This window comes from Diospyros lotus, chromosome 5 (assembly GCF_014633365.1).
Source record: "Diospyros lotus cultivar Yz01 chromosome 5, ASM1463336v1, whole genome shotgun sequence".
NCBI classification, from domain to species: domain Eukaryota; kingdom Viridiplantae; phylum Streptophyta; class Magnoliopsida; order Ericales; family Ebenaceae; genus Diospyros; species Diospyros lotus.
Window position 1 is genome coordinate 35,400,344 of NC_068342.1, and position 25,527 is coordinate 35,425,870.

A 25,527-nucleotide genomic window follows, 5' to 3' on the forward strand; every position below is an offset into this window, starting at 1 on the left:
GGCTCATCTTGCATACAAAGATGACATATATAGAATTTGCGGCCTGAAGATTTCATTTATATCTTGCAGGTGAACACCTACGTTCGCGTTATATAAATAAATCATTTCATTGCAAATAAACATAATAAAATAACACGCTTCAGTTAATAGAACAAATTGTGACAGGGTAATGCCATAAGAGTAGATAAAACACCCATATTCTGCCAAATTCGGATCAGATTCTCTCAGTTAAAATAGCTTATACTTAGAAAATGTCACAGCGGATGAATTATTTATAAACTTTCTGCAAAAGTAGACTTTTTGGTAGCAACCTATTTACAAGAAGTAAGAACAACAGAGGAAAAGGAGGAGGAGGGTTTTATGATTTACCGATTCGTAGAGTTGGAAACTGCTGGCGCCGGCTTCGATGGCAACGCTGATTGATTGGTAAACCGTGCATCTTCGAGACCATCTAAGCTCGCAACCTGAGCATTCTTCTGCAACGATTCAAGACCACCAAAAATAAATCAACATTAGTACACACACATTATATATTATATATTAAATATACAGAGAGAGAGAGAGAGAGAGAGAGAGAGAGAGAGAGATCAGAGATGTAATAGTAGTACTGATTCGACTGGACGTCAGTGTCGATGCCGCCGTTGCAAATCTGAGGGAAAAATTACTTCGACCGGGAAAAGACTATTCTACCCTCAAAACAAATCAAGAAATTCCAGTCATATTCCCAATCCAAAACCCGGAGTCGCATTCGTGCAATCAGTTTCTCATCTTCATTCTTCTCCCTCGCAGCATCTCTTATCCGTCATCTCTGGCGTCCCTCGTCCAATCGCTCGCCTCCAGCGTCCCTCGTCCGTCGTCGCTGACCCGAACGAGAAGGTGGTGCTGCTGTTTTCGGGGTCCCTCATCCGTCGCCGCTCATCTTCCTCGTTCCGTTCGCCCTGTCATCTCCTGCTTCACAGCCTCACATCATCTCGGCGTCCACATCTCCGTCTTCTTTGCTGCTGCTGCTCGCTGGCGTCGCAACTCAGATATGAGAGGTATCCCATTTTTTTGTATTTTGCTATATTTAAAAATATTATAATATTTTTTAAAATTTATCACTTCTTTATTAGTTTTCTTTTCTCTCTCCAGTTCGCCTACGTGTCCTGCCTTTTGCCGCTAAGGGTTGATTCATTGAGCGCCCGACAATTGGAATTTGTGGATTCTCCTCTCTTTCCTCACACCTCAGGCTTGGCATCCTCCAAGCTTGAACTATGAATTAGCAGTAAATTTTTATGGTTTAGTCACTTCCCACAATCTTTACACCTAACACTTGAAGCGTAACAGAGAGTTGAAGCCAAAAGAGTGGTTCCGGGGAGGCTTACAGGACGTAGTTCTGCTTTGTGAAGAGTGATAATGGAGATTGGGCTTGCCGAATTGTTGAGAGTGGCATGGATCGCTGGGACCTTGCCTTTACTCGTCGCCTCCATGCCCTTTTCGCAGCTTAATTATTTCCATCAATTTTTGTCAGGGTTTGCCAAGAGAGGCAAGACAATGCAATCATCTGCACATGTAAGTGATTTTTTAGGTTGTTTTTGGACAAATTAGTGGAACTAAGAGTTGGGTTAGTCTGAAAAGTTGGCATTTGTAAACCATTTTTATTGTTATTTTTGTTTGTGTTGAAGCTTTCAGCAGATTTGGCACATTAAAACTTCTCATGATTGCATCGTTTTTTTTTTTTTTTTTTTCACTGAAACAACTGTATGTTGAATTGTTGGTTGTAGAAGTTCACTTTACCTCAGAAATTCTTCTACCACTTCTATGCTTTGGCTGTGGTGTGGACAACGTTCTTGCTTGCAGTCACTTGGTTTTATGCTTATAAAATGGCCCCACTAGTCTCCGAGCCATTGCAGTATTCTACTCTGACAAGCTACTTGGCTGGGAGTTCGCATACATTATTCTTTCATGAATCTAGCCCGCCTGCAGTGAAGCAGAGATACAGGATGTGGAGCTCTGTGTTTCTTCTTTCGTTAATGGAATTTCAAGTGTTGAGACGCCTTATTGAGTCGATATATGTGTTTAAGTACAACCCTTCAGCCCGGATGCATATTTTTGGCTACCTTACTGGGCTATTGTAAGTTTCATGGGAGCCTTATCATATTATGTTAAATTGTGTCAGTACATTTTTTTCTTTTCTACTTGTTCTAGTTGATTTTTTACCTGGATTTCTACATCTTGATCGTTACATCTACCATCTCCATATATTTCCTATCAATGTTCCAATATTCCACTATCTAATCCTCATTTGGTCTTGGATAAACTTCTTTTTCATGTTCGTCTGTCAAAATGAAAAAGCCATTGTGAATTTAGAATCGATTCAGGCACTGTTGCAATGGCCATACCTCATTTTTTACTGCATTTGGTCAATACAGTGTTGCTAAAAGGTGACCCCAACAAAATTTTTTGTGTAGAACCCATGTTGAAAAGGTTTGACAATTTTTACACTGGTGGTTGGTTAACTAATGCAACTCCCTTCTCTGTTCCTCTATCTGGGCTTGGGTTGGGTTGTGGGAAGGAGGAATATTTTCATCACTATCAAGTCGTGAAGGAATTAATCAATCAACAGGCAGAGCCAAATTTTATGTCTTTAGGAATCTAGAATTACACAAAAATGCATCTAAAAAAGTCATGCCTGGTAGTTAGGGGTGCTCATTTAGTCTGGACCGGACCAGGCCAAATTTTTGCAAAATCTTGGATTGAAGACCGGACTGATCAAGGACGACTGGACAATAGCATAGCATTTCCTTTGGTTTGTCTTCTGTAGTATTCTGAGTTTTTGCTTTCTTTGCCTTGTTTTGTTCTTGTTTGTTGTAATCTGAACCGGCAAAAAAAAAAAGAGAAAGAAAAGAAAACTCATAACAGTGATACTACATAGGAAGAAGAGAAAACTGAAGAGTTTTAAGCCTTCTACCCCATGACTGAACAGAGAAGAATAGTGGGTATGTGGGTTTTACTAACTGGGTTTTTATTTTTATACTTTTTAGTTAATTTGGTCTTCTGTCCAAAATTGGGACTAGACTGGCCCAACTTTTTCTAAATATTTGAACCAAAGACCAGTCTGAAGACACTTTGGTCAAGTCTTCTGATCTAAACCACAAATTGAACACCCCCACTGGTCGTTGGTATGCCTACCAGTGTTAGATTGTTTTGGTGCTTGCTTCTGGTGTCACATTGCTTTGTCAATTCTATTGGATCAATAGGCTCATTTTCAGTTTATTCATTTTTTAATGCTTTTTGTTTTTATCTATTAATATGGATGCATCTCAAGTAGATACGTTATAAGTTACAACAAACATTTTTTTTTAATTTTTATTAATTAATTTTTCAAATAGACTTAGCTTTTACCAATTAACTTTTTGGTAATTTGCTTTCTATATATTGGCAAAACCAGTAGGATTAGACAACTATTTGCATTGCCTTTACAAAGTTGTATGGACCGGTTTTGATTATGGCCATTACTAGTGTGATGCTCCCTTTTAAGATTCATTGCAGCTATTAAGCTACCCTTTCTAGGTCTTGCCTTGGCTGAACTTGAGATTTTTCTTTTTCTCATGATGTTCTCCTCAGTCTGTACTCACATGGTTTCTTTGCCTCATTAATGCAATTCTTTATCTCTGGTTGTTATGGTGTTTTCTGTTGGATGGTATTTTCCTGCATTTTTTTTTTGTTACTGTTTTTACCATTTGATACACAAATTATATTTGATTGGAAATCTGCTGTGTTATCTGCACCTTGTTGCAGGTTTTTTGAAGTTTATGGATCAAAGACTACACCATGTTAAGCTAGTTTCTAACATTATGCCTTTTTTTAGAATTTAGTATACTACTTCTTTCATTATAGCAAATTCAGTATGTGTTTATCAATTCTGATTTGATATGACTGAAACTTTCTTGCTTAATATGAATGGGTAATTATGGACAGGATTTTCTTTTACCATTGGTAATACTATACTTGTCGGAAGATGAGGAGTATTTTTTTCAGTTTATTAGGTTTATCCAAATTATTGTTTCATCCTTCAGTTGTTGGTTGTTTTTTAGTTAGTCTTATCTGGTAGTGGACTGAGTCATGGCCCTTATCTTTTTGTTTGGTTTCAGATTAGGTGGTTAGATAGTGGTTCCTATTTTTGAGGAAGTGGGTATTTATCTCCCAAACTGTATATGTTGAGTCCTACTTTGCTGAGAATAAGATATGATTTTCCTTGCCTAAGTTTTAACAATACTCATATAAGTTTTGCAAAGATTTTGCTGATCTTTGGTATCTTTATGACTTTAGTTTCTATATAGCTGCGCCACTATCCCTTTGCTGTGCATTTTTACCAGAGGCCTTTGTACTTGCCATGAATCAAATGGCAGACTTTCTTGTTAAAGGAAAGAATCAGATTCCAGACACAGAATTTGATTGGTGGGGATTTGTGAGCCCTTTCCTGAGACTTAAATGGTACTCATGGAGTGGGATGGCTATAGTTTTTTGGGGGGACACATCAATGGAATTGTCATGCAATTCTTGTAAGTTTCATTCTTCTCAAATATTTCATTTAATTGTTATATCTAAAGCTTTTAGGTTTGCAATTCTGTGTTTCGTTAATAATTTACTTACCTTATGTTTCTCATTTATTTCTAGTTCACTCAGTCTTTGTTTGTCCTCTCAGACAGCAATACAGAAAAATATTACCATGCCAATAAATTGATAGACAACTGCCAATAAAGTTGTTCATAAATGGACAGTGCTACAACAGTGTAGCATTTAACAAAATACTGAAAATAACTACAGATCAATTTTTTAAGGAAGAAAATATTTGAGAAATTGGCCAGTATATAGGAAGATCCTTCTCAGATCTTAAAAATATTTAGGCAGAAACAGAGGCCATCAACAAACTAAGTTACGAGAGTGCAATGCTCTGGCAGAGATGTTTTTCTCATGGATTTGTTGGTTCTAGAGGGAGGCCATGTTTTGAGATCCCTGCTTCTTGAATCATGATGTGTTATACACATTAACATGTGTTATATGCTCTAAATGTTACAGTGTAGCATATTGTTCAAGACTATGAAATGCATTACAACCTTTTCAGTATCATTAGTTAGGGGGAATGCAAATACCAAAAACTAAACTTTGGAAGTACATAAATGAAGATGGACATTTCATTCTAATCTTCTTGTCTAGCAACTTCAGGAGATTATGTTCTTAAAATGCTATTTTTTGTGTACCCTATCATATATTGATATGACTTACTTATTTTGAAGTCTTAAAGGTCTCTGCATGTATGGGTTTTATTTCATGGAAGTGTTAAATTGATGTAATGTATGATATAGTGACAATCACATCTCAAATGCATAATAGAGCTCATGTCAGACATCAAACGAATGATATTTCACTTCGATAGTCCATTGAAGCCGTCCCCTTTTATGGCACTTCATGTAGCTGGGGACTGGGGCGGCAATTTTCATTGTACATTTGGGAGGCCCATTTGGACATATTGCACTCTAATGCTGTCAATATTGACTGAATCTTCTAGTTTTTGATCAGGCCTCATTGAGGGATGACCCAGAACAAGTGGATGCTTATGTAATTCCTCATGGTGATTGGTTTGACTATGTTTCATCTCCACACTACCTGGCTGAGATTGTAAGTCACTCATACCCAAAGTAATTCCTCTAGATCTCACTAGACCGGAGTAGTAGTTGAATATTTCTGGCACATGAGCTGGGAAAAACAAGGTTCCCAGTCAAAAAGATGAAGTTTCATGCTTGCTGGCTCATTCCATTGCTTGTTCTGTTTTCTGCTGTAGGTTATTTATGCTGGTCTTGTAGTTGCCAGTGGCGGTTCAGACTTGACAATCTGGCTACTCTTTCTCTTTGTGGTATTTGCTCAAAAGCTTTACTAAATGAATGGTTAATGAAAATCTTTTTCTTATTTCCAACATGACACCCCTGCTTCCCCACCCCCCAAAAAAAAAAATAATAAAAAGGAAAAATAAAAAGGTACGTTGCTTTGATTCTTATAGCGAGATAAGTTTCTTTATTGGCGTGGCAGGTGGCAAATCTTGTATTTGCAGCAGCAGAGACACAGAGGTGGTATCTACATAAATTTGACCATTACCCTCGAGACCGGTTTGCTATTATTCCTTTTGTTTATTAGTGTTTTTTGTACACAGTATCGGCTAAGGTTTAGACATGTTGAATTGTTTGGCATTGTTGTCAATCAGTTTGTGTTCAAGTTGGAGAAGCTTGTTTGTATTTTAGTTCATAAGAAATTTGAAAGCCCGAGTTTGAAAGGGAAAGCTACAAATCCAAATAGTGAGAAAGACTGGGTGGAAGAAGGATGCTAATACTAAAACTTGGTCTCTTCCAGAGGGTACATTTCCGAACATGGCAAGAAGAAAGCCATAGATATTGAGAACCAAGTCTTCTCCAATATCATTTGACCATTTTATTCTCTTCTATCCTTATATGGGCAGGATGTAGCCTTGACCTAAGTCGACATCAACCCACTCTCGAACTTTGCAGTGAGCAAAGCTAATTTGGTGAAGAGACAAGTAATCATCTTAATTGATGTTGTTTTCAAAACCCTGGTTAAATGGCAAGGAGGGGAACAACGGCTGAAACGGCTGCCAATAGGCTAAGGATCGAAAGGAGGAATTCGCTTGGGATGGGCTCGTGTCTAATTAGCTCCTTGGTGAGGCAATAACTTTACTAAAGCTAAAACCCGACAGAGCAATGGTGCCTTGAGACATGGATGGCGAAGAGGAAGAGGTAGGAAAGTGGGAAGCAATAATTAGTACGACAGCTGTGGCCGTCCTTTCCCAGCTTTTTTTATTTTTTTATGTTAATTTTTATTATTTTATTTTAGTTAAAAAACTATGTCATTTTGACATAAAAGTAAATGAAGTTAATTTTAAAATTATTGGACGGGTTGTGTTTGTAAATAATTCAAAGCACTTGAATTTTAGAGCTAATTTAAAATATGTATTAAAAGGGTAAAATCGCATTAAATGTGTTTAGATTTTACTTTTTTTATTTTATATTTTGGACAAAGTAATGTATTAGATTCAAAAAATTAATAATTTATTGAATATCATCTCTGTCCGATAGAACAAATTTGATAAAAAATAATAATTAGTTATATTTAAATAGGGACGTCTGATTTTACATGATTCATTATATTATGTATATATATATATATAGAATCATGCTAATTCTACTTTTTGAACTACAGAAAAGGTTATATACATATATATAAATACGCGATCGTAGTTAAAATGACAAAAATATCTATTTCATCTTTACAAATTTACTTTCTTCACCCAGTGAGCCTTGGCTGCCTGTTCATTTGTCTCTCCCTCTTCTCATGGCTGTCTCTAGCAAACATCGTCATCCCTTCGTTGCCTTAACCTAGTGTGTGAGAGAAAGGCGGCGAAGTAAATGCGATGAGAGAATGGCGATTTCTAGTGATTGCTGAATGCAACCATGGTGTTATTGGGCAGGGGAGAGAGACGAAAAAGAGAGAATAGGAAAGGATTTTGCAATTTTGTAGAATGAGCAACGGTATTTTTATTTTTTTAATTGTATTGTGTAGTTTAAATATAATCTAAAAAGTATCAATAGTATTTTTCATAACTATATATCATATTAATTTATAGAATTTTGATCTCTTAAATAACGTTGAGTTATAATATCAGTGTTGTTTAGTATAAGCTAAATAATATTATTTAGAATATCAAAATTTTTACTTGGCAACGTGGTGATAACGAAATAATTTCAAAATTTAAGTGAGAAATTGATAAAAGAAATGAATAAATTATTATTTTCTTAATTTATAAAAATGAATTGACTCAATATATTATAAAACAAGTAAAAAGTCAAATATTAAGAAGAAAAATATCATTACGTACACTTTGAACAATACAATAATGTTAAAATATTTAAAATATCTTTTATTTAAGATAATAAAGTGAGGCAATGAGTGATATAAAATGGTGAGATATATAATTAAAATACTTCTCACACCTAAATAGATAAGGTGCCATGAGAAATATAAAAGATTTTGTAGCTCATGAGATATGATGATAGGAATTTAGATACAGGGAAGATGATGATGGACGTCTTTATGCAAGGGTACAACTGAATATATTATCAAATGAGGGGGACAAAAGTGAGATTTTCCTAAACCAAATGTCGGAACATAGCGAATCTCCCGTTGCCACGTGTGTGATTGTCATATATCAGCCATTCCAATAATTTGCTCCCACATCCATCCGGAGCTCGGAGTTTGGCGAGGGTTGAGATCTAATCCCGATTTCCAAACCCTCTATCCGGTGCGAATTTTCTAGAGATCCGATCAGCTTTTCGTCTCAAAGAAATCAGACAGAATGTCGTCGACGTTCAGTGGAGATGAAACCGCTCCTTTCTTCGGCTTTCTCGGCGCCGCTGCTGCCCTTGTCTTCTCCTGTACTCAAAACTCTAACCCTAGATCTTCGATTATACATTGAGGAACACATTGTGTGCATCTTTTTTGTACGGATCTTGAAGATCTTGTTGTGAGTGTTTCAGGTATGGGAGCTGCATATGGGACGGCGAAGAGCGGAGTTGGGGTGGCGTCGATGGGCGTGATGAGGCCAGAGCTGGTGATGAAGTCGATTGTTCCGGTGGTTATGGCTGGTGTTTTGGGTATTTATGGCCTGATTATTGCTGTTATCATCAGTACCGGGATTAACCCTAAAGCCAAGTCGTATTACCTGTTTGATGGTTACGCGCATCTTTCCTCTGGCCTCGCCTGTGGCCTCGCTGGGCTTTCTGCTGGAATGGCAATTGGGATCGTTGGCGATGCCGGTGTTAGGTATTGCTCTTGCTGAATTGTTTATTTGTCCCATTGTTTGTCTGTTTGTCTTTTTTTACTTCTTTGAATTGTTTTTTATATAAGATGGTTGAAACTGAAGAACATATTGTGCTTGGAAGGGTACAGTGGTCCTTTAGCATGGTAACAGTTCAAGATTTCTCTAAATTTTCTCAGTAGGATTACACCGCAGTCATGGGCTAGGCAGGCCATTTAGTAGCAAATTTAAGAAAACCCTAGAATGGTTTTTGTTTACCTATAGGAGCACCAGAGGCTATGGATAGTGGGCGGCTGGGCGCGTTCATCATGCTAGGAAAATGTGTCCAAGTTAACATAAGTGGGAGATTTGCAAAATTATATATTCGGAGGATAATTGTACAATTTTTTAGTTTCTGCATCCTATGATTCATCATGCTTAGTTGACTTGAAAATTTTGAGTATGGACAGCCTGTATTTGCATATGCAATACAAATAATTTCATGGTAGCTCAGTGGGATTCTTATACTATATGGGGAGGATATGCTATAAAGTCAAAAGAAGTTGTTCCTTATTGTATTTGAGATGGTTTCACCAATTTACAGAAAATTTCCAAAAGATATATCAAGGATTGTCCCAAAAAGGATACATGTTTGCTAGATTTAACATTATTCTGCAACTATTCTTTACATCATGAGATGGTACATGAACCATCAAATGGTGTCTTGTGTCATGTAGCTACTGTTTGTTCTGTCTGTACCTTAACAGCCATAGAAGTAACCAATATAGTAATATACAGAGTTGTACTTAGAGCTAGCTAGCAGTTGTACTTAGAAGATAGCTACTCTCAGTTTTACTTTGAATTTGAATTGGCAGTCTTGTTGGCGCCAACCTAACTGCTGCATGGATTAGTATATGAAGCTAATCCAGCCTAATACAAAGCCATTGAAGAAGTATTATTCAGTAAATCTGATTTCTCTCTCCCAATTTCTCTCTCTCGATTCTCCATTTTCTCTCGCCTACTTCTTCTGCTCTCTCTCTCTGAATTCTTCTTTCAGTTCTCCCGACTTTCTGCCCTCGTTCTTGCCAATTGGCTGAAAATTACGTGTGTCAGATCTCAAGACCTGACATCTTGGTCTATTGTTAATAAAGCATTGTTGTCTCTGCAATTTTGTTCCATACTTGAAATGGTTGAGGAATTAGAGTTTATGATTCCTCAGTGGTGCTCACTTAATGGAGATTATATGAACTATTTAGATAGATTATGTGGCAACAAGCTTTACATGGGTGGTGTTTAGACCATTCCACAGAGAAATTCCTAAACTTAGTGGGGAAAGTGAAGAAATTTATATGTTGTTCTTCATTGGAAATGAGTACTTGGAAACAGAACTGCTTAACAAGCCATTTCAATCTTCTTTCAATAATATATTGACCAGGTTTGTTTCTCTGTCAAACTTGATCACTACGCGGATGCATATAAGGTTCTTCTGTATATGGGGAGGGGCGGGGAGGGGCTATGATGTTAATTTATAGACCCATTTGTGTTGGTATTTTTGGTTTGTATAACATTAATCACAAGCCTTAATTCCATTAAGTGGGTTTGGCTACATGAATTTCAGCTCTCCAATCATTTTTATCTATGACCATATGTTTTGTAAGGCCAGTAGATCCCATGTCATCTCTAAATTCATGGTCTCTATACGCTAATAAAAGTCAATAGATGTGGAATCCTAGTCAGACATTGTAGCAAATTTGTAAGCTACACAAAAGACTAGTTGGACAACGATAATAGAAGGCTAGGGGGCTAGTCAGGCTGTTGGCTGCCTGTCCAAGGATAGTGTTTACTTTTTTTCTTATTTCTCTCTCTCTCTCTAAACACACCAAAAAAAAAGGTTTAGGGCAAATTGTGTTCTCTCTCTCTCTCTCTCTCATATAAGGGGTGAGCTAACCTTTATGTTTAACATTATTACTATTTACTTGCCCAAACACAAAAAAGGTTTAGGGAAAATTGCGTTGTCTTTCAGGTAATGGGTGTCTCCTTGGAATAAATTAAATTTTCTTGATGTCATTTTGGTTGTGATCCAGTGGTTCTTATGTCCACATTTTTTTGGATTGTAGAACTTGTTAATGTGTCAAAGAAACTAGACTGCTCAAAGATTAGTTTGTAGAACCTGTACTCACAAGCCAATATGAGCTTGATTTCCTTCATCATCAGTAGGGGTGGCAATAAGCCGAGCTAGGCCCAGCTCGATTGTTTTTAGCTTGGCTCATAGCTCAGCTCGAGCTCGATATGAGCTGATTTTTTTAGCTCGAGCTCGGCTCGATGGTGACTACGAGCTGGCTCGGCTTGAAATTGACTATTACCTTACTTTTATATATATATATATTTAAATAATATACATAATATATATTTAAATAATATATTTATAAAATTATTAAGTATATATTTATATTATTGAGTATTAAGTAATAAATATTTTTTTATTTAATAAATTTATAAAATTAATATATATATAAGTATATCAAGTTGGCTCATGAGTCAAATGAGTCGAGCTAATGGTAGCTCAAGCTCGGCTCATTTGTATCATGAGCTAGCTTATTGAGCCAATTTTTGAGTCGAGTCTTGAGTCAGCTCATGAGTAGCTCGGCTCATTGCTAGCCCTAATCATCAGAATGTATAAACTTTGAAGCCCCGTTCAGTTTTAGAAAACTTCTTTTAGTTTTCAACTCCAATTTTACAGCTAAACATATCCTAACATATTATGCTTTAAAAGTCATCCATTCATTTACAGAAAGTTTAGAGAACGACTTTTTTTATGTTTTCCAATTTATAGTATAAAGTTGAAAAATTAGAAATTTGAGTTTTCTATTTTCTAATTAGAGATTCAATCATTCAATAAAAAATTAGAGTTAGAAAATAGGAAAAACAAAATTCCACAACTGAACAGGCCCTGAGCTTCTTCATACTATAAGAGCTTGATATGGTTGGTATTGGAGGAGCTCTTGCCATGACCCAAAGTAGCATCACTTTGTGGCTGATATGTGTACAACATTTTTGCGACATAATGTTTCTTGTACAGGCAGACAACTTCAATCCGTGCAACATTAGCTGCAGTTGTTGCTATGCAAAAAACTCACTTTTCTTCTATTGTTTTATCTTAAGAGTAGAACAGAAAAGTGCCACTTCTATTTGACTAATTCTTGTGCTGGATTATGTTGAGTAGAAAAAGGCCCTGGTGCATGAAGCAATCTAAGCAAATGGATACTTACTGATATTTCATGACTGAGTGATAGTGTTCTATCAGGGAAGGAGCTCTTCCCCATTATTTTATTAAAAAAAAAAAAAAATAATGGTCAGTGGATGTCAGGACCTCAAGTCCGACAATGGAATTCTCCTCCTGAGGAAGGGAATTAGGGCTGAGAGAGGGAAGAGAAGAAAAGAGAGAGAGAGAGAGAGACAGAGACAGAGACAGAGAACAGAGAGATCAGAGGGAGAGAAATCGGAAGAGAGAGATAGGGTTTTAGTCTATGAATTCATCTGTGCCTTCTTATTTAATTGAGAAGTCTTTTATGGCTGCTGCTCCTTGGTGCCAACTTACAGGTGGTTATAGCTGTTTTTAGTGTAATGGCTTCTAACCGCTATCAACTTCCTTACATCATAATTCCCAGAAGACAGAAATACCTCTAATACAATCATAAGTTCATAACGTCCTGACAGTGGATTGAGTCTAAATCTAGAACGGGAAAAATATGATAGCATAATGAATAATTGTTATTAGTGATACGGTGCTTTTGTTAGTAAGTATGAACATTATGGCTTTGAATAATAAAGGGAATGTGTTAACCTTGATCTCACCCTTATATGATCACTCAAAACACTCAAACGAAATCTCTCCTTGATTCGCAAATGACCAGCAATCAGAAAACAAATCAAGAACCAATCAAGAATACACAACACACAAGAATTTACCCTGGTTCGGTCTTAATGAAGACCTACATCCAGCTTGGCTTTCGCCCCTACTTTCTCCACTATCTTGAATGTTAATACAAGATTACAAAGCACTCAAACTCAACTCTCACCTAGCCCAAAAACCTGAAAGCTATATAGAGTTGATACAAGAAAGATATTCCCTCTTCCTCACTGCTCAATCTTATCCCAAGACAGTCCACTAATCCGAGAAAGAAAAGCCACACACAAAAGCCGCCTTCTCCGCCTCTATATATAAGAAACTAAAACAAGAAAAGCCCCCTGACCAACTGCCCAAAAATGGCAGTTACAACCAACTCGGTCAGCCCTAGAAAAATAATAAAATCCTTCTAGAAATACAGCAGAAACATTACATGAAAATATCCCTACTATTACAAGCCCTAATCTAGAACAAATGCTTTAACAGAATGAAAACATGATATCAAAGATGAAAATGCTCACAGAATGTGAAGTATTTATCATGAGTGTATTAGTATTACTTTCTAAAAGCATGTTGAACAGTATTGTTCAAATGTTCTATTGCGTAATTCCATTGAATGGTTCATATGGCAAGGATCTTTGTTTGCTCTGTTTGCTTCTTCTCTAGGAAGTCATCTTTGGTTACTGATTTCATGTCAGGTTTGCTTGATCTACATTTGACATTTTGAAGTTATAATTTGGTTGGACATATCTCTCTTACCCAGTCTGCGACATCTTATTTGTGTAGACTTTTCTCTCTTGATTATTCCCCATGAACAAGCATCTTGCTTCTCATACCTCTGGCAGTCTGCATTCTCAGGCATGTTCCTGTACTAGCATATGCCATGTCCTGGCTTGAAGGATCATTGAAAGAATTTTTGATCTGGAGTTGTGTTGTAATACTCCAGTGATTGATTTTTGTTTATGGTCAGTTTGTTAATTCTGCTGTATCTAATACTGCTTTTGTTGGTTTTATTGTGCTGTTGTTTGATAAAGAATAATTATTATCAGCAGGACCTGTTTTAGATACATAGGTTGGTTTCGTGAGTTGGGTGTGCCAGATTTTTCTATTTCTAGAATCCAATGATACTAGGACACCAGTAAATATTCATATTTTCTCTCTTAAGGTATATTGCATCATTTGAATGGTGTTAAAGCGTGGATTCCTTGGTTATCTTAAAGAAACTATATTGTGGAAGTGAAAGCAAAAGGAGAATGAAGTTTAGGTACTTGTGTGTATTAGTAGACTTGAAGTATTATTCCACATGTTGGGTGGATGTCCAACCAGACATGTCTGGGTTATCCTGCAGCTGTGCACAAGTGTCCTAATGATCCTTCATGCACTTCGAAAAAGTATGTAACACATATGTAAGAAGTAATATCAACCATGGTTTCATAAATCTGGCCACATTTTGTCTCGTCTTGGCAGAAGAACTATGTTTATGGAGTGAATCGGCGACTTTAGAAACATTATTGAATTGGGCATATGGAAACATTAAAAATTATTCTGCAATTTTTTTGGCTCATTACAGATATGAAGAGTGGTTGGTTTCCCGGAATAGTTTTCTTGATGGAATCATGGTGACATAACAAGAAGATTTAGTAATATTAGCATTTAGCAAACTGGAAAAACTTTCAATCTTTTTCTTCTTCTGCTCTCAAATCATGAATTGTAGTTAATTGACTTTATCTGTGTGACGCAAGACTCTGCCATGGTAACCCTACATGCCTTTTTTCTGCTTTTTGTGGATTTGTTCTAGGTCAGCTGGATAAGAATCTCAGTTTAGCTACTAATGTTATGAATATAGTACATTCAATAAAAATTTCATATTCCCGTTAAAGAATGTATGCTTCCATCTTAATCTATATTTTCTTCTATTTTTTGTCCTCCCCTCTTGACTGGGGAATATTGTTTGCATATATTAATGAACTTAATCCATGGTTTCTTCCTGTGTGAATATTCACGCATTAGATGTATGCGCCTTTATCATATGCTGCTTGTTGTTTTGCAACTCTTGGAGTGGGGTTGTTTCTCTCCATCCCTATGTAATTTCTGGGGGGAAGAATCTCATTCAGTGACTGCATTGTGTTTGCTAACTCTCGTAGTTTAGTAGTCCCCATGTTATGAGAAGACGGGTCTTGTTTTGCAGAGCTAATGCACAACAGCCAAAACTATTTGTGGGAATGATCCTGATTCTCATCTTTGCTGAAGCCCTGGCCCTGTACGGGCTCATTGTTGGTATCATATTATCTTCTCGAGCTGGGCAATCCAGAGCAGACTGAGCTGGGAGTTCTTTTTTATGCCTAATGTTTGAAAGAGTACACGTGCATAGAATAGAAGTTTCAAACCTTCTCAAGTTAGAAGATATAATTCCTGATTTCCATAAGGAAGTACCTTAGTACATTCATTTTGTGGGTGCTCAGTGCTGTGTTTTAGTGTAGTAGGAGTAGGCTTGAGAGTTGAATAAGAGCTGGTGAAGCAAGCTCCTGTGGTTTATATTTATTCTAAATTTATATGCATATATATTGATGTACTCTGCCATTACAGTGTCATAACTGTGTAGGGGTTATTGTTTACCAACCCTTTGCGTTGACCATTTGTATTTTGTTTATTTACCCCATTGCTCACCTACCTTCTGATGTATTGGGCTGGGCTTTCACGACATATGGATGTAGAAGTCATTGTCCAATTTTCTTTTTGTTTTCTTTGTATTTGCTACGGGGTAAACTGCTATTATTTTTGGCCATTGGAGGGAAGCTGCAACTACTATTATACCCACGGGTACCCATTCCTAGGCCAACCCCTGGGAGTAACTGTGCATTTTTAAATCAACCATTTAGTCGTAGTATAACTTAATTTTTAAGAAAATGTTAACAACAAAACGAATTTGAAATAATACTTAAAGTTCTGGTGATTAATTAATAAGATTGTCAATAAAAAATGCTTGGAGGGTTTCATGTTCTTTATCCCACATGGACCAAGGAGTTTATAAGCTTTTATAATTAGGAAATGATGATCCCACAAGCTTGGACTGTATATTTAATGTTGTTAAGTAATTATTTTGAATAATTTTGAAAATTAAAGTGTCCATTTAAAGTTATTTTTTTTATCAACGTGAGGAATACAATTATGTCTTGGGTGGAATGGAGTATATATTCATCAAAAGCTGTGTAAGAGTGTTCAGGGGGGTCGTTTGGTGGAGTTTGTGTGCTAGGAGTTTGAAGTTGTGCTGATTAAAGATTTGCTGTTTTAATCTTTTCACCCACAAACGCATTGACATTCAAAAGAATTAATATTAAAATTTGTATTTATTAGTTGTTAGAGGGACAGAAATTGTAGAACTCCAACGATTTAGGAGTGGACATAGTATTTATATGACATAAGGATAAATCTTATTATTATCACCGAAGTGATAGTAAGCCAGATTGGTGAAAGTACATAACATAGTTGGTTTAGGAGGAGGGTTGAGTGTTTGAATCTTCATTAAAGTGTTCTCTTCCACTTTTTGTGGCTTGATGATATCTCCACCATACAGTCTACAAGTTACAAATGGGTGGTCTCTCAGGTTATTACAAGCAAACTCAAATGGGTAGTCAGTCTGGTGCTTTAAATCTCTCAATAATTTGTTGTTGTCCCTTACACAAAAGTTTCTCTTTTTATCTAGTAAAAAAAAAGAGAACATTTTCCTGGCTAACTTAAACTAAGGGTGCATTTGATTGAAATATAAAATTTGTATGAAAAAAAAATATTTTCTAGACAATTAAATTGTGTAGGAAAAATATTAATTGAAAGTATTTGATTGACTTAATTTTTTACCTAAAAATTATTGTACTTCTTAAACTTTTGATATTTGATTGTCATTATTTTTCATAAAAATAATTATATGCAAATAATCAATAATAAAACACATAAATCAATAATCAATTACATAAAATAGTCGACATATTCAAATAATAAATCAAATATATATACATAAAATATTTAAAAAATAAATCAAATATACATAGAAAAATATACATACACCCCTAAAAATCTGCTACAGTCATCGTCGCCGCCATTGCCACAGCTGCCATCACTGCTCACCCATAGCTGATGGTCGATGGCCACAATCACTGCTTGCTGTCGCCGATGGTCGCCGTTACAAGTCTCCATCGATGGGTGGTGGTGGTGGAAGAGGAAGACTAGTTGTTAGTGGGTGAATTTTTTTATTTCTATGGAAAATGAAATCCATTCCTCCATGGAAAAATCAATTCCAGCAAAAGTGAAAAATATTTTTCATAAAAAATTTGGTCAATCAAACAGCTCAAAAATTTAAATTTGGGTGAAAAATGATCATTTTTAATAAAAAAAAAAAAATCAATCAAATGGACCCTAAATTATTTTGACTATTCTTGTTATAATAAATATTATATCTAGTAGTATTTAATTCTCTACATTCAATCAAACGATAACTAAAGGCTCTATTTAATTTCTCAAAGAAGAGGGAAAGAGTCCAAACAAAATTGCGAACCTGTAGCAAAGCAAAAGGCGAAAGGTTAGGTTATGGTAAGAAGAAAGGTGCTCAATTACATCTTCTTCATTTCGTTATTTGTCACTCACGCGCACAACCTTTCATAATGTGCAGTAGTCATCATCAGAATGACCACCAAATAGTATTATTAGTTACGAAGCAAATCAGAAGCGTCTTTCTTAGGCTTTGAACAGCCATATTTGTTAGGCAGACAGACTACATGTAAAATAGGGGCATATCCAAAAATCCCCTATGGGGAGGGAGTAGTGAGTGTCACATTGCTTTTCTATTTCAATCAGAGATGAAGATGAATAGCAAAGATGCTGCAGTTCATATAACTAACAAACCATTTCATCCTTCACCAATTGATCATGTTGCCATATACTACTACTACTACTACTACAGCAGCCTCACAAAAGGGGCCCCCCCTTGCTGTGTTTCCAGCCTGAGAATCTCCGGCTCGTCCGCGGAGGCGTGAAGCTAAGGCCAAACATCTCCTTCAGCGCCCCTCCCTTCTCGGAGAATCTGATCAGCTTTCCAACGATCGTAGCACTTTCCGCAACATGCTTCATGTCACTGGCGTCGCTCCACAACCGGTTGATGAGCTGCAGCCTCCTTCGCTTCGACTCCAAATCGATTCCCCACTTCTGGTACAGTCTCTCTCTATCGGCTTCTGAGAACCTCTTGTTGATCAGCCTGCTTAACATCTCTCTCTCACGGCGAAGAGCCTTCAAGCTGTCAGCCGAGAAAAAATACCAAAAAAGATAAAACTCCAAGAACAGTTGGCAGAATTGTCTGGCTAATATTCAGTTCTTTCACAGTGGTTCTTCAGATCCCACATCATCATTTCGTAAATTTTTACATTACATGGATGCATGATCAGAATAAAGGGAAGACATACCTTGATGATAATGCTAGAGTCTGAGCATTTTCCACTGCACGGTTATTATTCCGGGAAAATGTTTCCTTGAGGAAGGAAAGTCTCCTAAGCTCCACCTCCATGTATATAGAATCTGTTGGGTCGCCTTTAAAGAGCAAGAAGAAGTATGTCCGGTGGACCAATGGCACGTTGCAGGTTTGCCAAAGTTCAATTATTACTTTCTGCTGCCTCTCAAATAAAAGAGGCCAATCTGCTGGAGCTTCCAGCATGTCATTTATTGGATCCAGTCCAACATTGTTGAGGTTCTTTAGAGACTTCTCAACTTTTGGTTCTGCAACCTGAACATAGCATGCAGATAAAGCCAACCTAAGAAAGCTTCACAAAAAGACTCTTACCATTTTAAAGTTATTGTACGCATGCACTCTGTACTAACTAATGAACATGGTTGATAAAGTAGGCCTACTTCATCAGCCGGTATACATGTCGCACCAAAGGAGTAAAGAAAAACACACTGCTCATAATCTACTATTTGCGCTACATGACATCTCAGGAAGGAAATAGACACTAAAATTCCTTTTGCAACCCCACCAACAGCAACAACAACGTTAAGTTTGGTATCCTTACAAGCAGAGGCATGGGGTAATCATGCGCATGGTTCTCATAAATATTGATGCTGTTTAATGAGAAATAGTAAAAGGCAGCAATGTACCGGTCATTGGTTGGAGCAACAACATGTCAAAACTAAATTTCACTAGGTAGAATTGATTACCTGGATTCTAACTCACCAATCATCTCTATATCACATCTTCTATGAGCTTATTATAATTCCATATCATGCTTAAGAGTTTCCCAAGTTTTTCTTGGTCTTCCTATACTTTTTTTGCTACAAATTTACTCCATTCCAGCCGCTTTCCTTACAGAGGCATCTATTAGTACTCTTTCACATGCCCAAACAAACTAAATTATATCTCCGTTATTTTATCCTCAACAAGAGCCACTTCCAAGTCGTTATGGATAACTTCATTTATAATTCTGTCTTCTTTTTTTTTTTTTTTTTGAATGGCCACATATCCACTTTTATTTTCATAGTGTCCACAATAAAAAGATCTGACAACTTTTACACTAGCTATTAGTACTAAAAAAAAAGTAATACCTTAACAGTGTTACAGGGATTAAGCAACTCACTCGTCAGAACCAAAATTTTGAGAAAATTAAAACAGTGGCAACAACAACACAGAGGCAACAAGGAAAAGAGGCAAGTGCTAACCTGACAATCAGCAAGTTGCTTGTCATACTCAAGCTTGGCCATTTCTTTTAGTCCTGCAACAAAATTATCAATACTAGGAATATTCTCCTCTGCAGAAGTCATTTTGTTCTGGGATTTTAGCTCATCTAACAAAACACTTCCAAGTGAAGACTGAGAATCATTTCTAGACAACCTTGGAATGTTGGCAACATAATTTAAATGAGGAGGCATCCTTTGGAAGCCTTCTGGTCTTCCAGGATAGCTTTTCTCAAATCCATTTGGTGGTGTGTTCTGACTATGGCCCGCCATCTTAAAAGATGGCGAAGACAAGCCACCCATAAGGTTAGCTCTACAACTCCAGCTTCTTGATAACTTTTCATTTCTGAAACTGGCATCCCGTGCCCAAACAGATGAGCCACCAGCATAGGGGCTGACAACAGAATCACGGCTCCTTTGTTCATCCTGAATTTTCTGCTCCATTACCCCAAGTGTCAAATTATTTTGGATATGATTTATGTCCCTCGGTGAGGTGGGTTCCAGTAGATTTCCATATGCGGATGATGACAATGCCTGCATTCCTTCATCCTTGCTTGAATCAACCATTTCGATACATCTAACTTCCTTGCACATGTCATCAAGATATTCTTCATTTCCCAGTGCAAACTCCTCCCAACACTTGCGTGGACGAGATTTTACAGATTTACCTCTATCCGATACCCGTACATAACTGCCAGAAGGCAAAGAATAATCTTCATCATTTGCTGAAAGCTGTGGGTAAAGATCCTCAGTTTTACTGCTGTAGTCTCTGCTAGAATACTGAGTGGCATCAATATCTCTGCCTCCTATATTCAGGCAATGTGTGTCAGCTGTCACCGATGACTCTGAGACTGAATAGTCATCTTCCCACTTATCATCTTTTTGCCATTTGGAATGATTATCGGACACACCCTGAACACAAGCAAGAAACCAGAAGTTAGAAAGTTGGAGCAGCACATCCAAGTACTGTGAAAGCTTTCGGAACATCAAGCTTACAGTACATACCTTTTGCTCTGAAGATTGATCATCTCCAACCATGTGTAGCAAATCCTCGACCCGAGATTCAGCAAGATCCCGTTGCTTAGTTAGCTCTCTCACTTCTTTCTCCAACTGCGTGGTAGGGAACAGAGAACGTAAGCAACAAGAAGAAGTTATCATCTAGATGGACTTTTATTGGCCAAATACCCAGATTAAAAGATAAAAACGAATTGTAATTAAGCCCCACTTAACACCATTACAGAATGATTTATAGAAAAGAGCCAAGATCCAAGGAATGTTCATTCCCATTGCCACAACCCCCATATCTGGAGCCTAGTTTGTTTTTCAGAAGTCCATTATAATTTGATATTTTCATATTTATTAAGCACTCAGTTTCCTTGGGGAAACAACTGCACCATTGATTTGACAAAATTTACTGAAAAACAACTTTGGAAAGCAAATCATAACCTTTTCGATCTGAAGATCTTTCTTTCTCAGCAATGCTGCACAATTGCAAGTAGCAGAAGGGGCTGGAGTTCTTAATTCATTCTCCAATCGAGCCACCTCTCTCTGCAAATGCTTCACCAGAGCCTTATCTGACATGACAACATTAACCTTTGCATTTGTAGTAACCTCTTTTGCACAAGTAGCAAACAAGAGAGTATTTCTGGATTGCTCGACATGGCTCTGTGCAGGACTCAAAGTGCAAATGATAGAAGTTCTTGCATTGCCTCCCAAGCTAGGCTGCAGTATGCGGGTTAGCTTAGAATCTCTGTAATTCACATGTCCATGCCTTCCCTTGCTGTTCCATCATCAGCAAAATCAATCGACTGCAAATATATAGCTAATCTACTTTATAGAAACAATAGCCTAAAAACAAGACAAGAAAGGAAATTTGCATCCTCATGCCCCGCACATGCAGGTATGTGCACTCGGGAAGATGTTGATTGACCAAAATAACTATGATAAGTCGTCTAAATGCTGACCAAATAAACAGCTTAACACCAGACAGCTCTAGCTATGATACATTTGAAATCTTTGAAGTTGCCAAAACTTGAAATTTAATCATTTTTAATGAAGGAATGATTATAAAACCTTAGCTTGCGAATAACAGTTCCAAGTGTGAGTAAACTACGGTTGATATGACAGCCTTCTTTCAGTCTTGCCCCAACAGATAATGCCTGAGATGCACGCTCACTTCCAGCCAAGTCAACAAAATTCTGCAATCAAAAGAATAACTCTCTTGAATGTATTTCTCGAGAATGCAGTCATGTAATTGATTAAATGCGAAGTTGATTAATTCCATACCACACTTGCTGCAAGTGCTGTTGACTTGTCCTTGCCTAAAAATTCACGAGCAGAGCTTTCAATGGTCTGCAGCGTTAAACATACGAGGAAACAGGAAAAGTGTAAAATACAACAACAATCACACAGACCTTATCCCACTCAGTGTGTGAGAGGGGGGGGGGGGGGGGGGTGAAGTGCCTCAAACAAAATATTAGTTGAGAAGCTTCACTGAACAGGAGGAGCAGAAAGAGGGACATACCAATCTAAGAATTTGATGAGATCTGGAGCTTGTCTCATTCAAAGAAGTCTCTCCTATCTTTCTTTGAGCTGCAATAGTTCAATTATATACATAATTAGAAGTTATATTATCTATATTCATAATACCATTGCTGTCACAGGATGCCTTTTACCTTCACAAATTGATAGAAGCTCCTTGAGATGTCTCCAATCCCTCAGAGTTTCCTCTCTGAGTTTCTCCACAATTGTCCCTTTCTAAAAGTTATAATACATTTGAAGCATGAACATAGATTTACACTTGGAGAAAGAAAAGACAAAGAATTGGAATTAACCTCTGGATCATCTAGGATCCTTAACGGAGTGCTATCTGTGCTAAGAAGATCTCTTACAGCTTCATTGTATATCTCTATTGCAGAAAATTTCAAAACAAATGCTCTTTCTTCATGCTGGAGAAACAAAAAGGGGGAGGGGAGAAGGTTCAAGCAGAATGAACATGGCAGAATATAAATTAAAACAGAAATTAGACACCGAATAAGCATTTAACATTACCTTGTATATATAGTCATAAATGTCTGCTACTGCAAGCTCTGTTATGCCAGTCATTGTATACGTCTTTCCACTGCTTGTTTGCCCATATGCAAAAATACTGGCTGAAAAGGAAAATGTTTAGACAAGAATCTTTCCTTTAAAGAAATAAGGAGATTTTGAAAATCAAAACATGAGTGCGTGAATGTTGCACTTACAATTAATACCACGGACTACTGAAAGAGCAATTTCCTTTGCTCCCTCCTCATACACCTGCCTAGTTGAGCAGTCACCACTAAATACTCTGTCTGTCAAACATAAAACAACAATAACCAAAGGCAAAATCAGGAACTCAGAAAACAAAAAGGAAAATATTGCAACAGAACGACTATTCTGAAAATGCCATGAGAACACATATACAAAAAATCCCCCTCCTTCACCTCATTTAGTTGATCGTGCATAAATACTGTCCCGTGTTTGTAAGCCACATAACCAATATATGGGAAATGATGCGCAGATATTGAAAAATATTGCATAAATAATTGAAAAGAAGAGTACGGCAATAGCAGTGATATCCAACCCAACACAAGTTGCATATTCAAATCGCTCTATGCTCCCCAACAAGGAGAGTATGCTGCTCTGTTGCACTTAACTGCAAAATGGTCTAGTTCAAACTATTCAATCCTTAAGAGCCATGCATTCCTCAGTCACTGGCATTTGCACAATTCAAACCCAAAGAAACAATTGATTCTTTTAAGGACTGCAAGATAATGTGTTAAATCTGCATTTCCTTACCAAATGTATGGGCCGTAGGAAACCCAGAACGCTCTTGAAGGCTGTTCCGGAACAAAATGGTAGACTCATTAATGCACTCCCAATCTGAGACTTCATTCTTCGAAATCTCCTTCTCGCTCAAGGGCCTCAGCCTTACCAACACGAGGATCTTCTCCTCCCCACCACTCACTGCTCCTTGCATCTTCTCCCACTTCATCAACTCTTCCCCCCCAATTGCCCCCATTTTTCAACCTCTTTCTTCTTCACAACCCATCTGCCCTAATCCACAACACTAAATATCCACGACATATAAATCCTTGGTAACCCAAAAATAAGCAGAACTAGAACAGCTCAATTCATTTTCCAGCTTTCTAACCGTTCAAGACAGTTAAGATGTTAACGTGGGGTGGTTGTGCTTGCCTTAAAAAAAAGTAACCTGTCCTTTCCATAACGCATCATCTGCAACAAAACACAGATAATTATGGCCGCTTTAAACAACCTGCGAAATGATCTAAGGATTGTTAATCACGGGTTAGTTGAGACAAAGCCCTTTGCTTAACCTCCACTTGAAGGTCAAAAACAAGGAGTTCCCCTCAACAGGGGCCCACCGTGCTTGTGAACGAAGCATCGGTGCTTTACAGAATTTTCCTGTTGCCTGGTGAAGCTTGGAATTTTTCAGCAACTGTGGTCCCACCTCATATACCAACAAATGCATCTTTTATCATTGTATATGCATAGAGGCAAAACTCAGAAATTTAAAAAAAAGAAACATCTATACTGGAAAAGTAAAATAAAGGGGAAGTTCATCTCACTCTTCGTCGTTCTCACCGAATGGAAACTAACTCAAGTTCAGATAAGGTCTGGATTGAAATAGTCAGAAATCAGAATCGCCTGCCCTTCAAATTTTATAGCCAAAAATAAGGGAAAGAAAATCCTGATGTAACCGCTAGATCTCAAAAACAAATTAAAAAAAAAAAAACAATAAATGCAGCTAAATCCAATCTTACGTATTAATGCTGAAACTGGATAACATTATTTAGCCAATCAATAATTTCAGTAATGGAAGAAGAATCGTAGTAGCGCGTGAACCTGACTCTGACTTGAATTTGAAACTTGAAGGCGGCTCTTATCTCTCGAGAAATCGAGTAGGTTGGCGAGTGAAGTGGAAGAGCCAAAAAACAGCAGATCGATCTAAGGAACCGTAAAAACTTCCTTAATCAAAGTTTCTTAACGATTACAGTAACTTCCAGTTCCAGATGAGGACTGACTGGCTCGACACCAACGTTCCCCCGAGGAAGACTATGAGATGCAGACGAAAGAACCATAGCTTTGTCTCAATCAATTAAATTATTTAAATCACAAAAAAAAGTATTCAAAATTGTTGTTTGCGTTAGAATCGATGACGCTCTCTACCTGATGCTCCTATTTGTTTTCACGCTTGCAGGAGCCCATAATTAACGTTCTTTCAAATGGTTCATCATAACCGTTACAATGTTCCCTTGCATTATTTGCAGAGTCTAAACAATCTCACCACCTAAACTCAGACACTGCTCAGATTGTCAAAAGTTTGTAAGAAAATACTCTCACTACTTAAATAAGATATTAAAAATTTAAATATTACATTAAAATCAATATTAAAAACGTATAAGTTTATCTATTTGTAAATGAATATAGAGTATTTCAATGTAACATTCAAATCTTTAATATCTTGGGATTATCGTCATTGGAGGGTTCTTCGTTGCTCGTGCATTCGATTTTGACAGAGAAGATAAATCGCATGTTAGTCTTTGACTCTTACATAGACAGAGTATCGAATTCATAATCTACTGATACTAACATTGGCGTATCATTTGTCTGCCACTTGACCTATACTTTGATTGTTCAAATATTTAATTTATGAATTAAGCATTGGAGTACTTATGTTAAAATTGTCATGCGCTTTTTGATTATTATTTTTTTTTTACAAAATTTAAACAGTTTGATAGTAATTTTTTTAATTAATAAATTTATTATTGTATTTTAATGATAATAAATTTATTTTTTTTTAAATTACCAAATCACCCTGATAAGTAAAATACATTTTTTAATATATATTTATTTCATTATAATTCATAAATTAAGCAAATCATCAATAAAAAAAATTAATTAAGAGATACCTTTTTAAACTGGGGAAATTCTATTCGCAGTCCGTGAAATTACTCTTCACAGCCCACACTATGCAAAATGCTTTGCTAATTTTAAAATTCTCATTTTAACCCCCAAC

At 36.9% G+C, this 25,527-nt stretch overlaps 3 protein-coding genes and 1 pseudogene across 9 annotated transcripts in view; 2 read left to right on the forward strand and 2 right to left on the reverse strand.

Moving 5' to 3' along the window:
* Positions 1 to 726, reverse strand: part of LOC127801546 (AT-hook motif nuclear-localized protein 4-like) — a 37,899-nt gene extending 37,173 nt beyond the window's left edge. The window contains exons 1-2 of one of the 6 annotated variants that reach the window (XM_052336773.1): positions 609 to 726; positions 370 to 476 (exon numbers count right to left, since the gene is read on the reverse strand). The gene's annotated coding sequence lies outside the window, so the exon portion shown is untranslated. The other 5 variants (XM_052336782.1, XM_052336778.1, XM_052336772.1 and 2 more) reach the window with 5 other exon arrangements.
* Positions 1 to 15,382, forward strand: part of LOC127801547 (V-type proton ATPase 16 kDa proteolipid subunit) — a 35,341-nt gene extending 19,959 nt beyond the window's left edge. The window contains exons 1-3 of one of the 2 annotated variants that reach the window (XM_052336783.1): positions 8,277 to 8,483; positions 8,586 to 8,871; positions 14,941 to 15,382. In XM_052336783.1, coding sequence (XP_052192743.1) covers positions 8,405 to 8,483; positions 8,586 to 8,871; positions 14,941 to 15,073 — 498 coding nt within the window. In that variant the 5' untranslated portion in view covers positions 8,277 to 8,404 and the 3' untranslated portion in view covers positions 15,074 to 15,382. Of the gene's footprint in view, positions 1 to 8,276; positions 8,484 to 8,585; positions 8,872 to 14,940 lie in introns of those variants that run through there. The other variant, XM_052336784.1, reaches the window with a different exon arrangement.
* On the forward strand, positions 973 to 6,944 carry LOC127801545 (polyprenol reductase 2-like; annotated as a pseudogene).
* A 1,999-nt stretch (positions 15,383 to 17,381) lies between the features above and the next one.
* Positions 17,382 to 24,699, reverse strand: LOC127802806 (kinesin-like protein KIN-7E). Its single transcript, XM_052338837.1, has 14 exons — positions 24,354 to 24,699; positions 23,286 to 23,723; positions 22,709 to 22,798; positions 22,515 to 22,615; positions 22,298 to 22,411; positions 22,139 to 22,220; positions 21,988 to 22,055; positions 21,750 to 21,815; positions 21,537 to 21,661; positions 20,910 to 21,243; positions 20,469 to 20,573; positions 19,449 to 20,375; positions 18,203 to 18,519; positions 17,382 to 18,036 (listed from the first exon to the last, which is right to left on the reverse strand). Exons 2-14 carry the CDS (start codon positions 23,506 to 23,508, stop codon positions 17,712 to 17,714), a joined length of 2,877 nt encoding a protein of 958 aa, XP_052194797.1. The 5' UTR covers positions 23,509 to 23,723; positions 24,354 to 24,699; the 3' UTR covers positions 17,382 to 17,711.
* Positions 24,700 to 25,527: the final 828 nt, after the last annotated feature.

What these genes read in the sequence shown, in the direction of transcription:
- LOC127802806 (XM_052338837.1), bottom strand. Translation starts at nt 23,508, where the DNA reads ATGGGGGCAATTGGGGGGGAAGAGTTGATGAAGTGGGAGAAGATGCAA. An exon ending in TCCTACGGCCCATACATTTG is followed by an intron (nt 22,799 to 23,285) that starts GTAAGGAAATGC and finishes TATGTTTGACAG; the next exon opens with ACAGAGTATTTAGTGGTGAC. An exon ending in CTCATCAAATTCTTAGATTG is followed by an intron (nt 21,816 to 21,987) that starts GTATGTCCCTCT and finishes TTAACGCTGCAG; the next exon opens with ACCATTGAAAGCTCTGCTCG.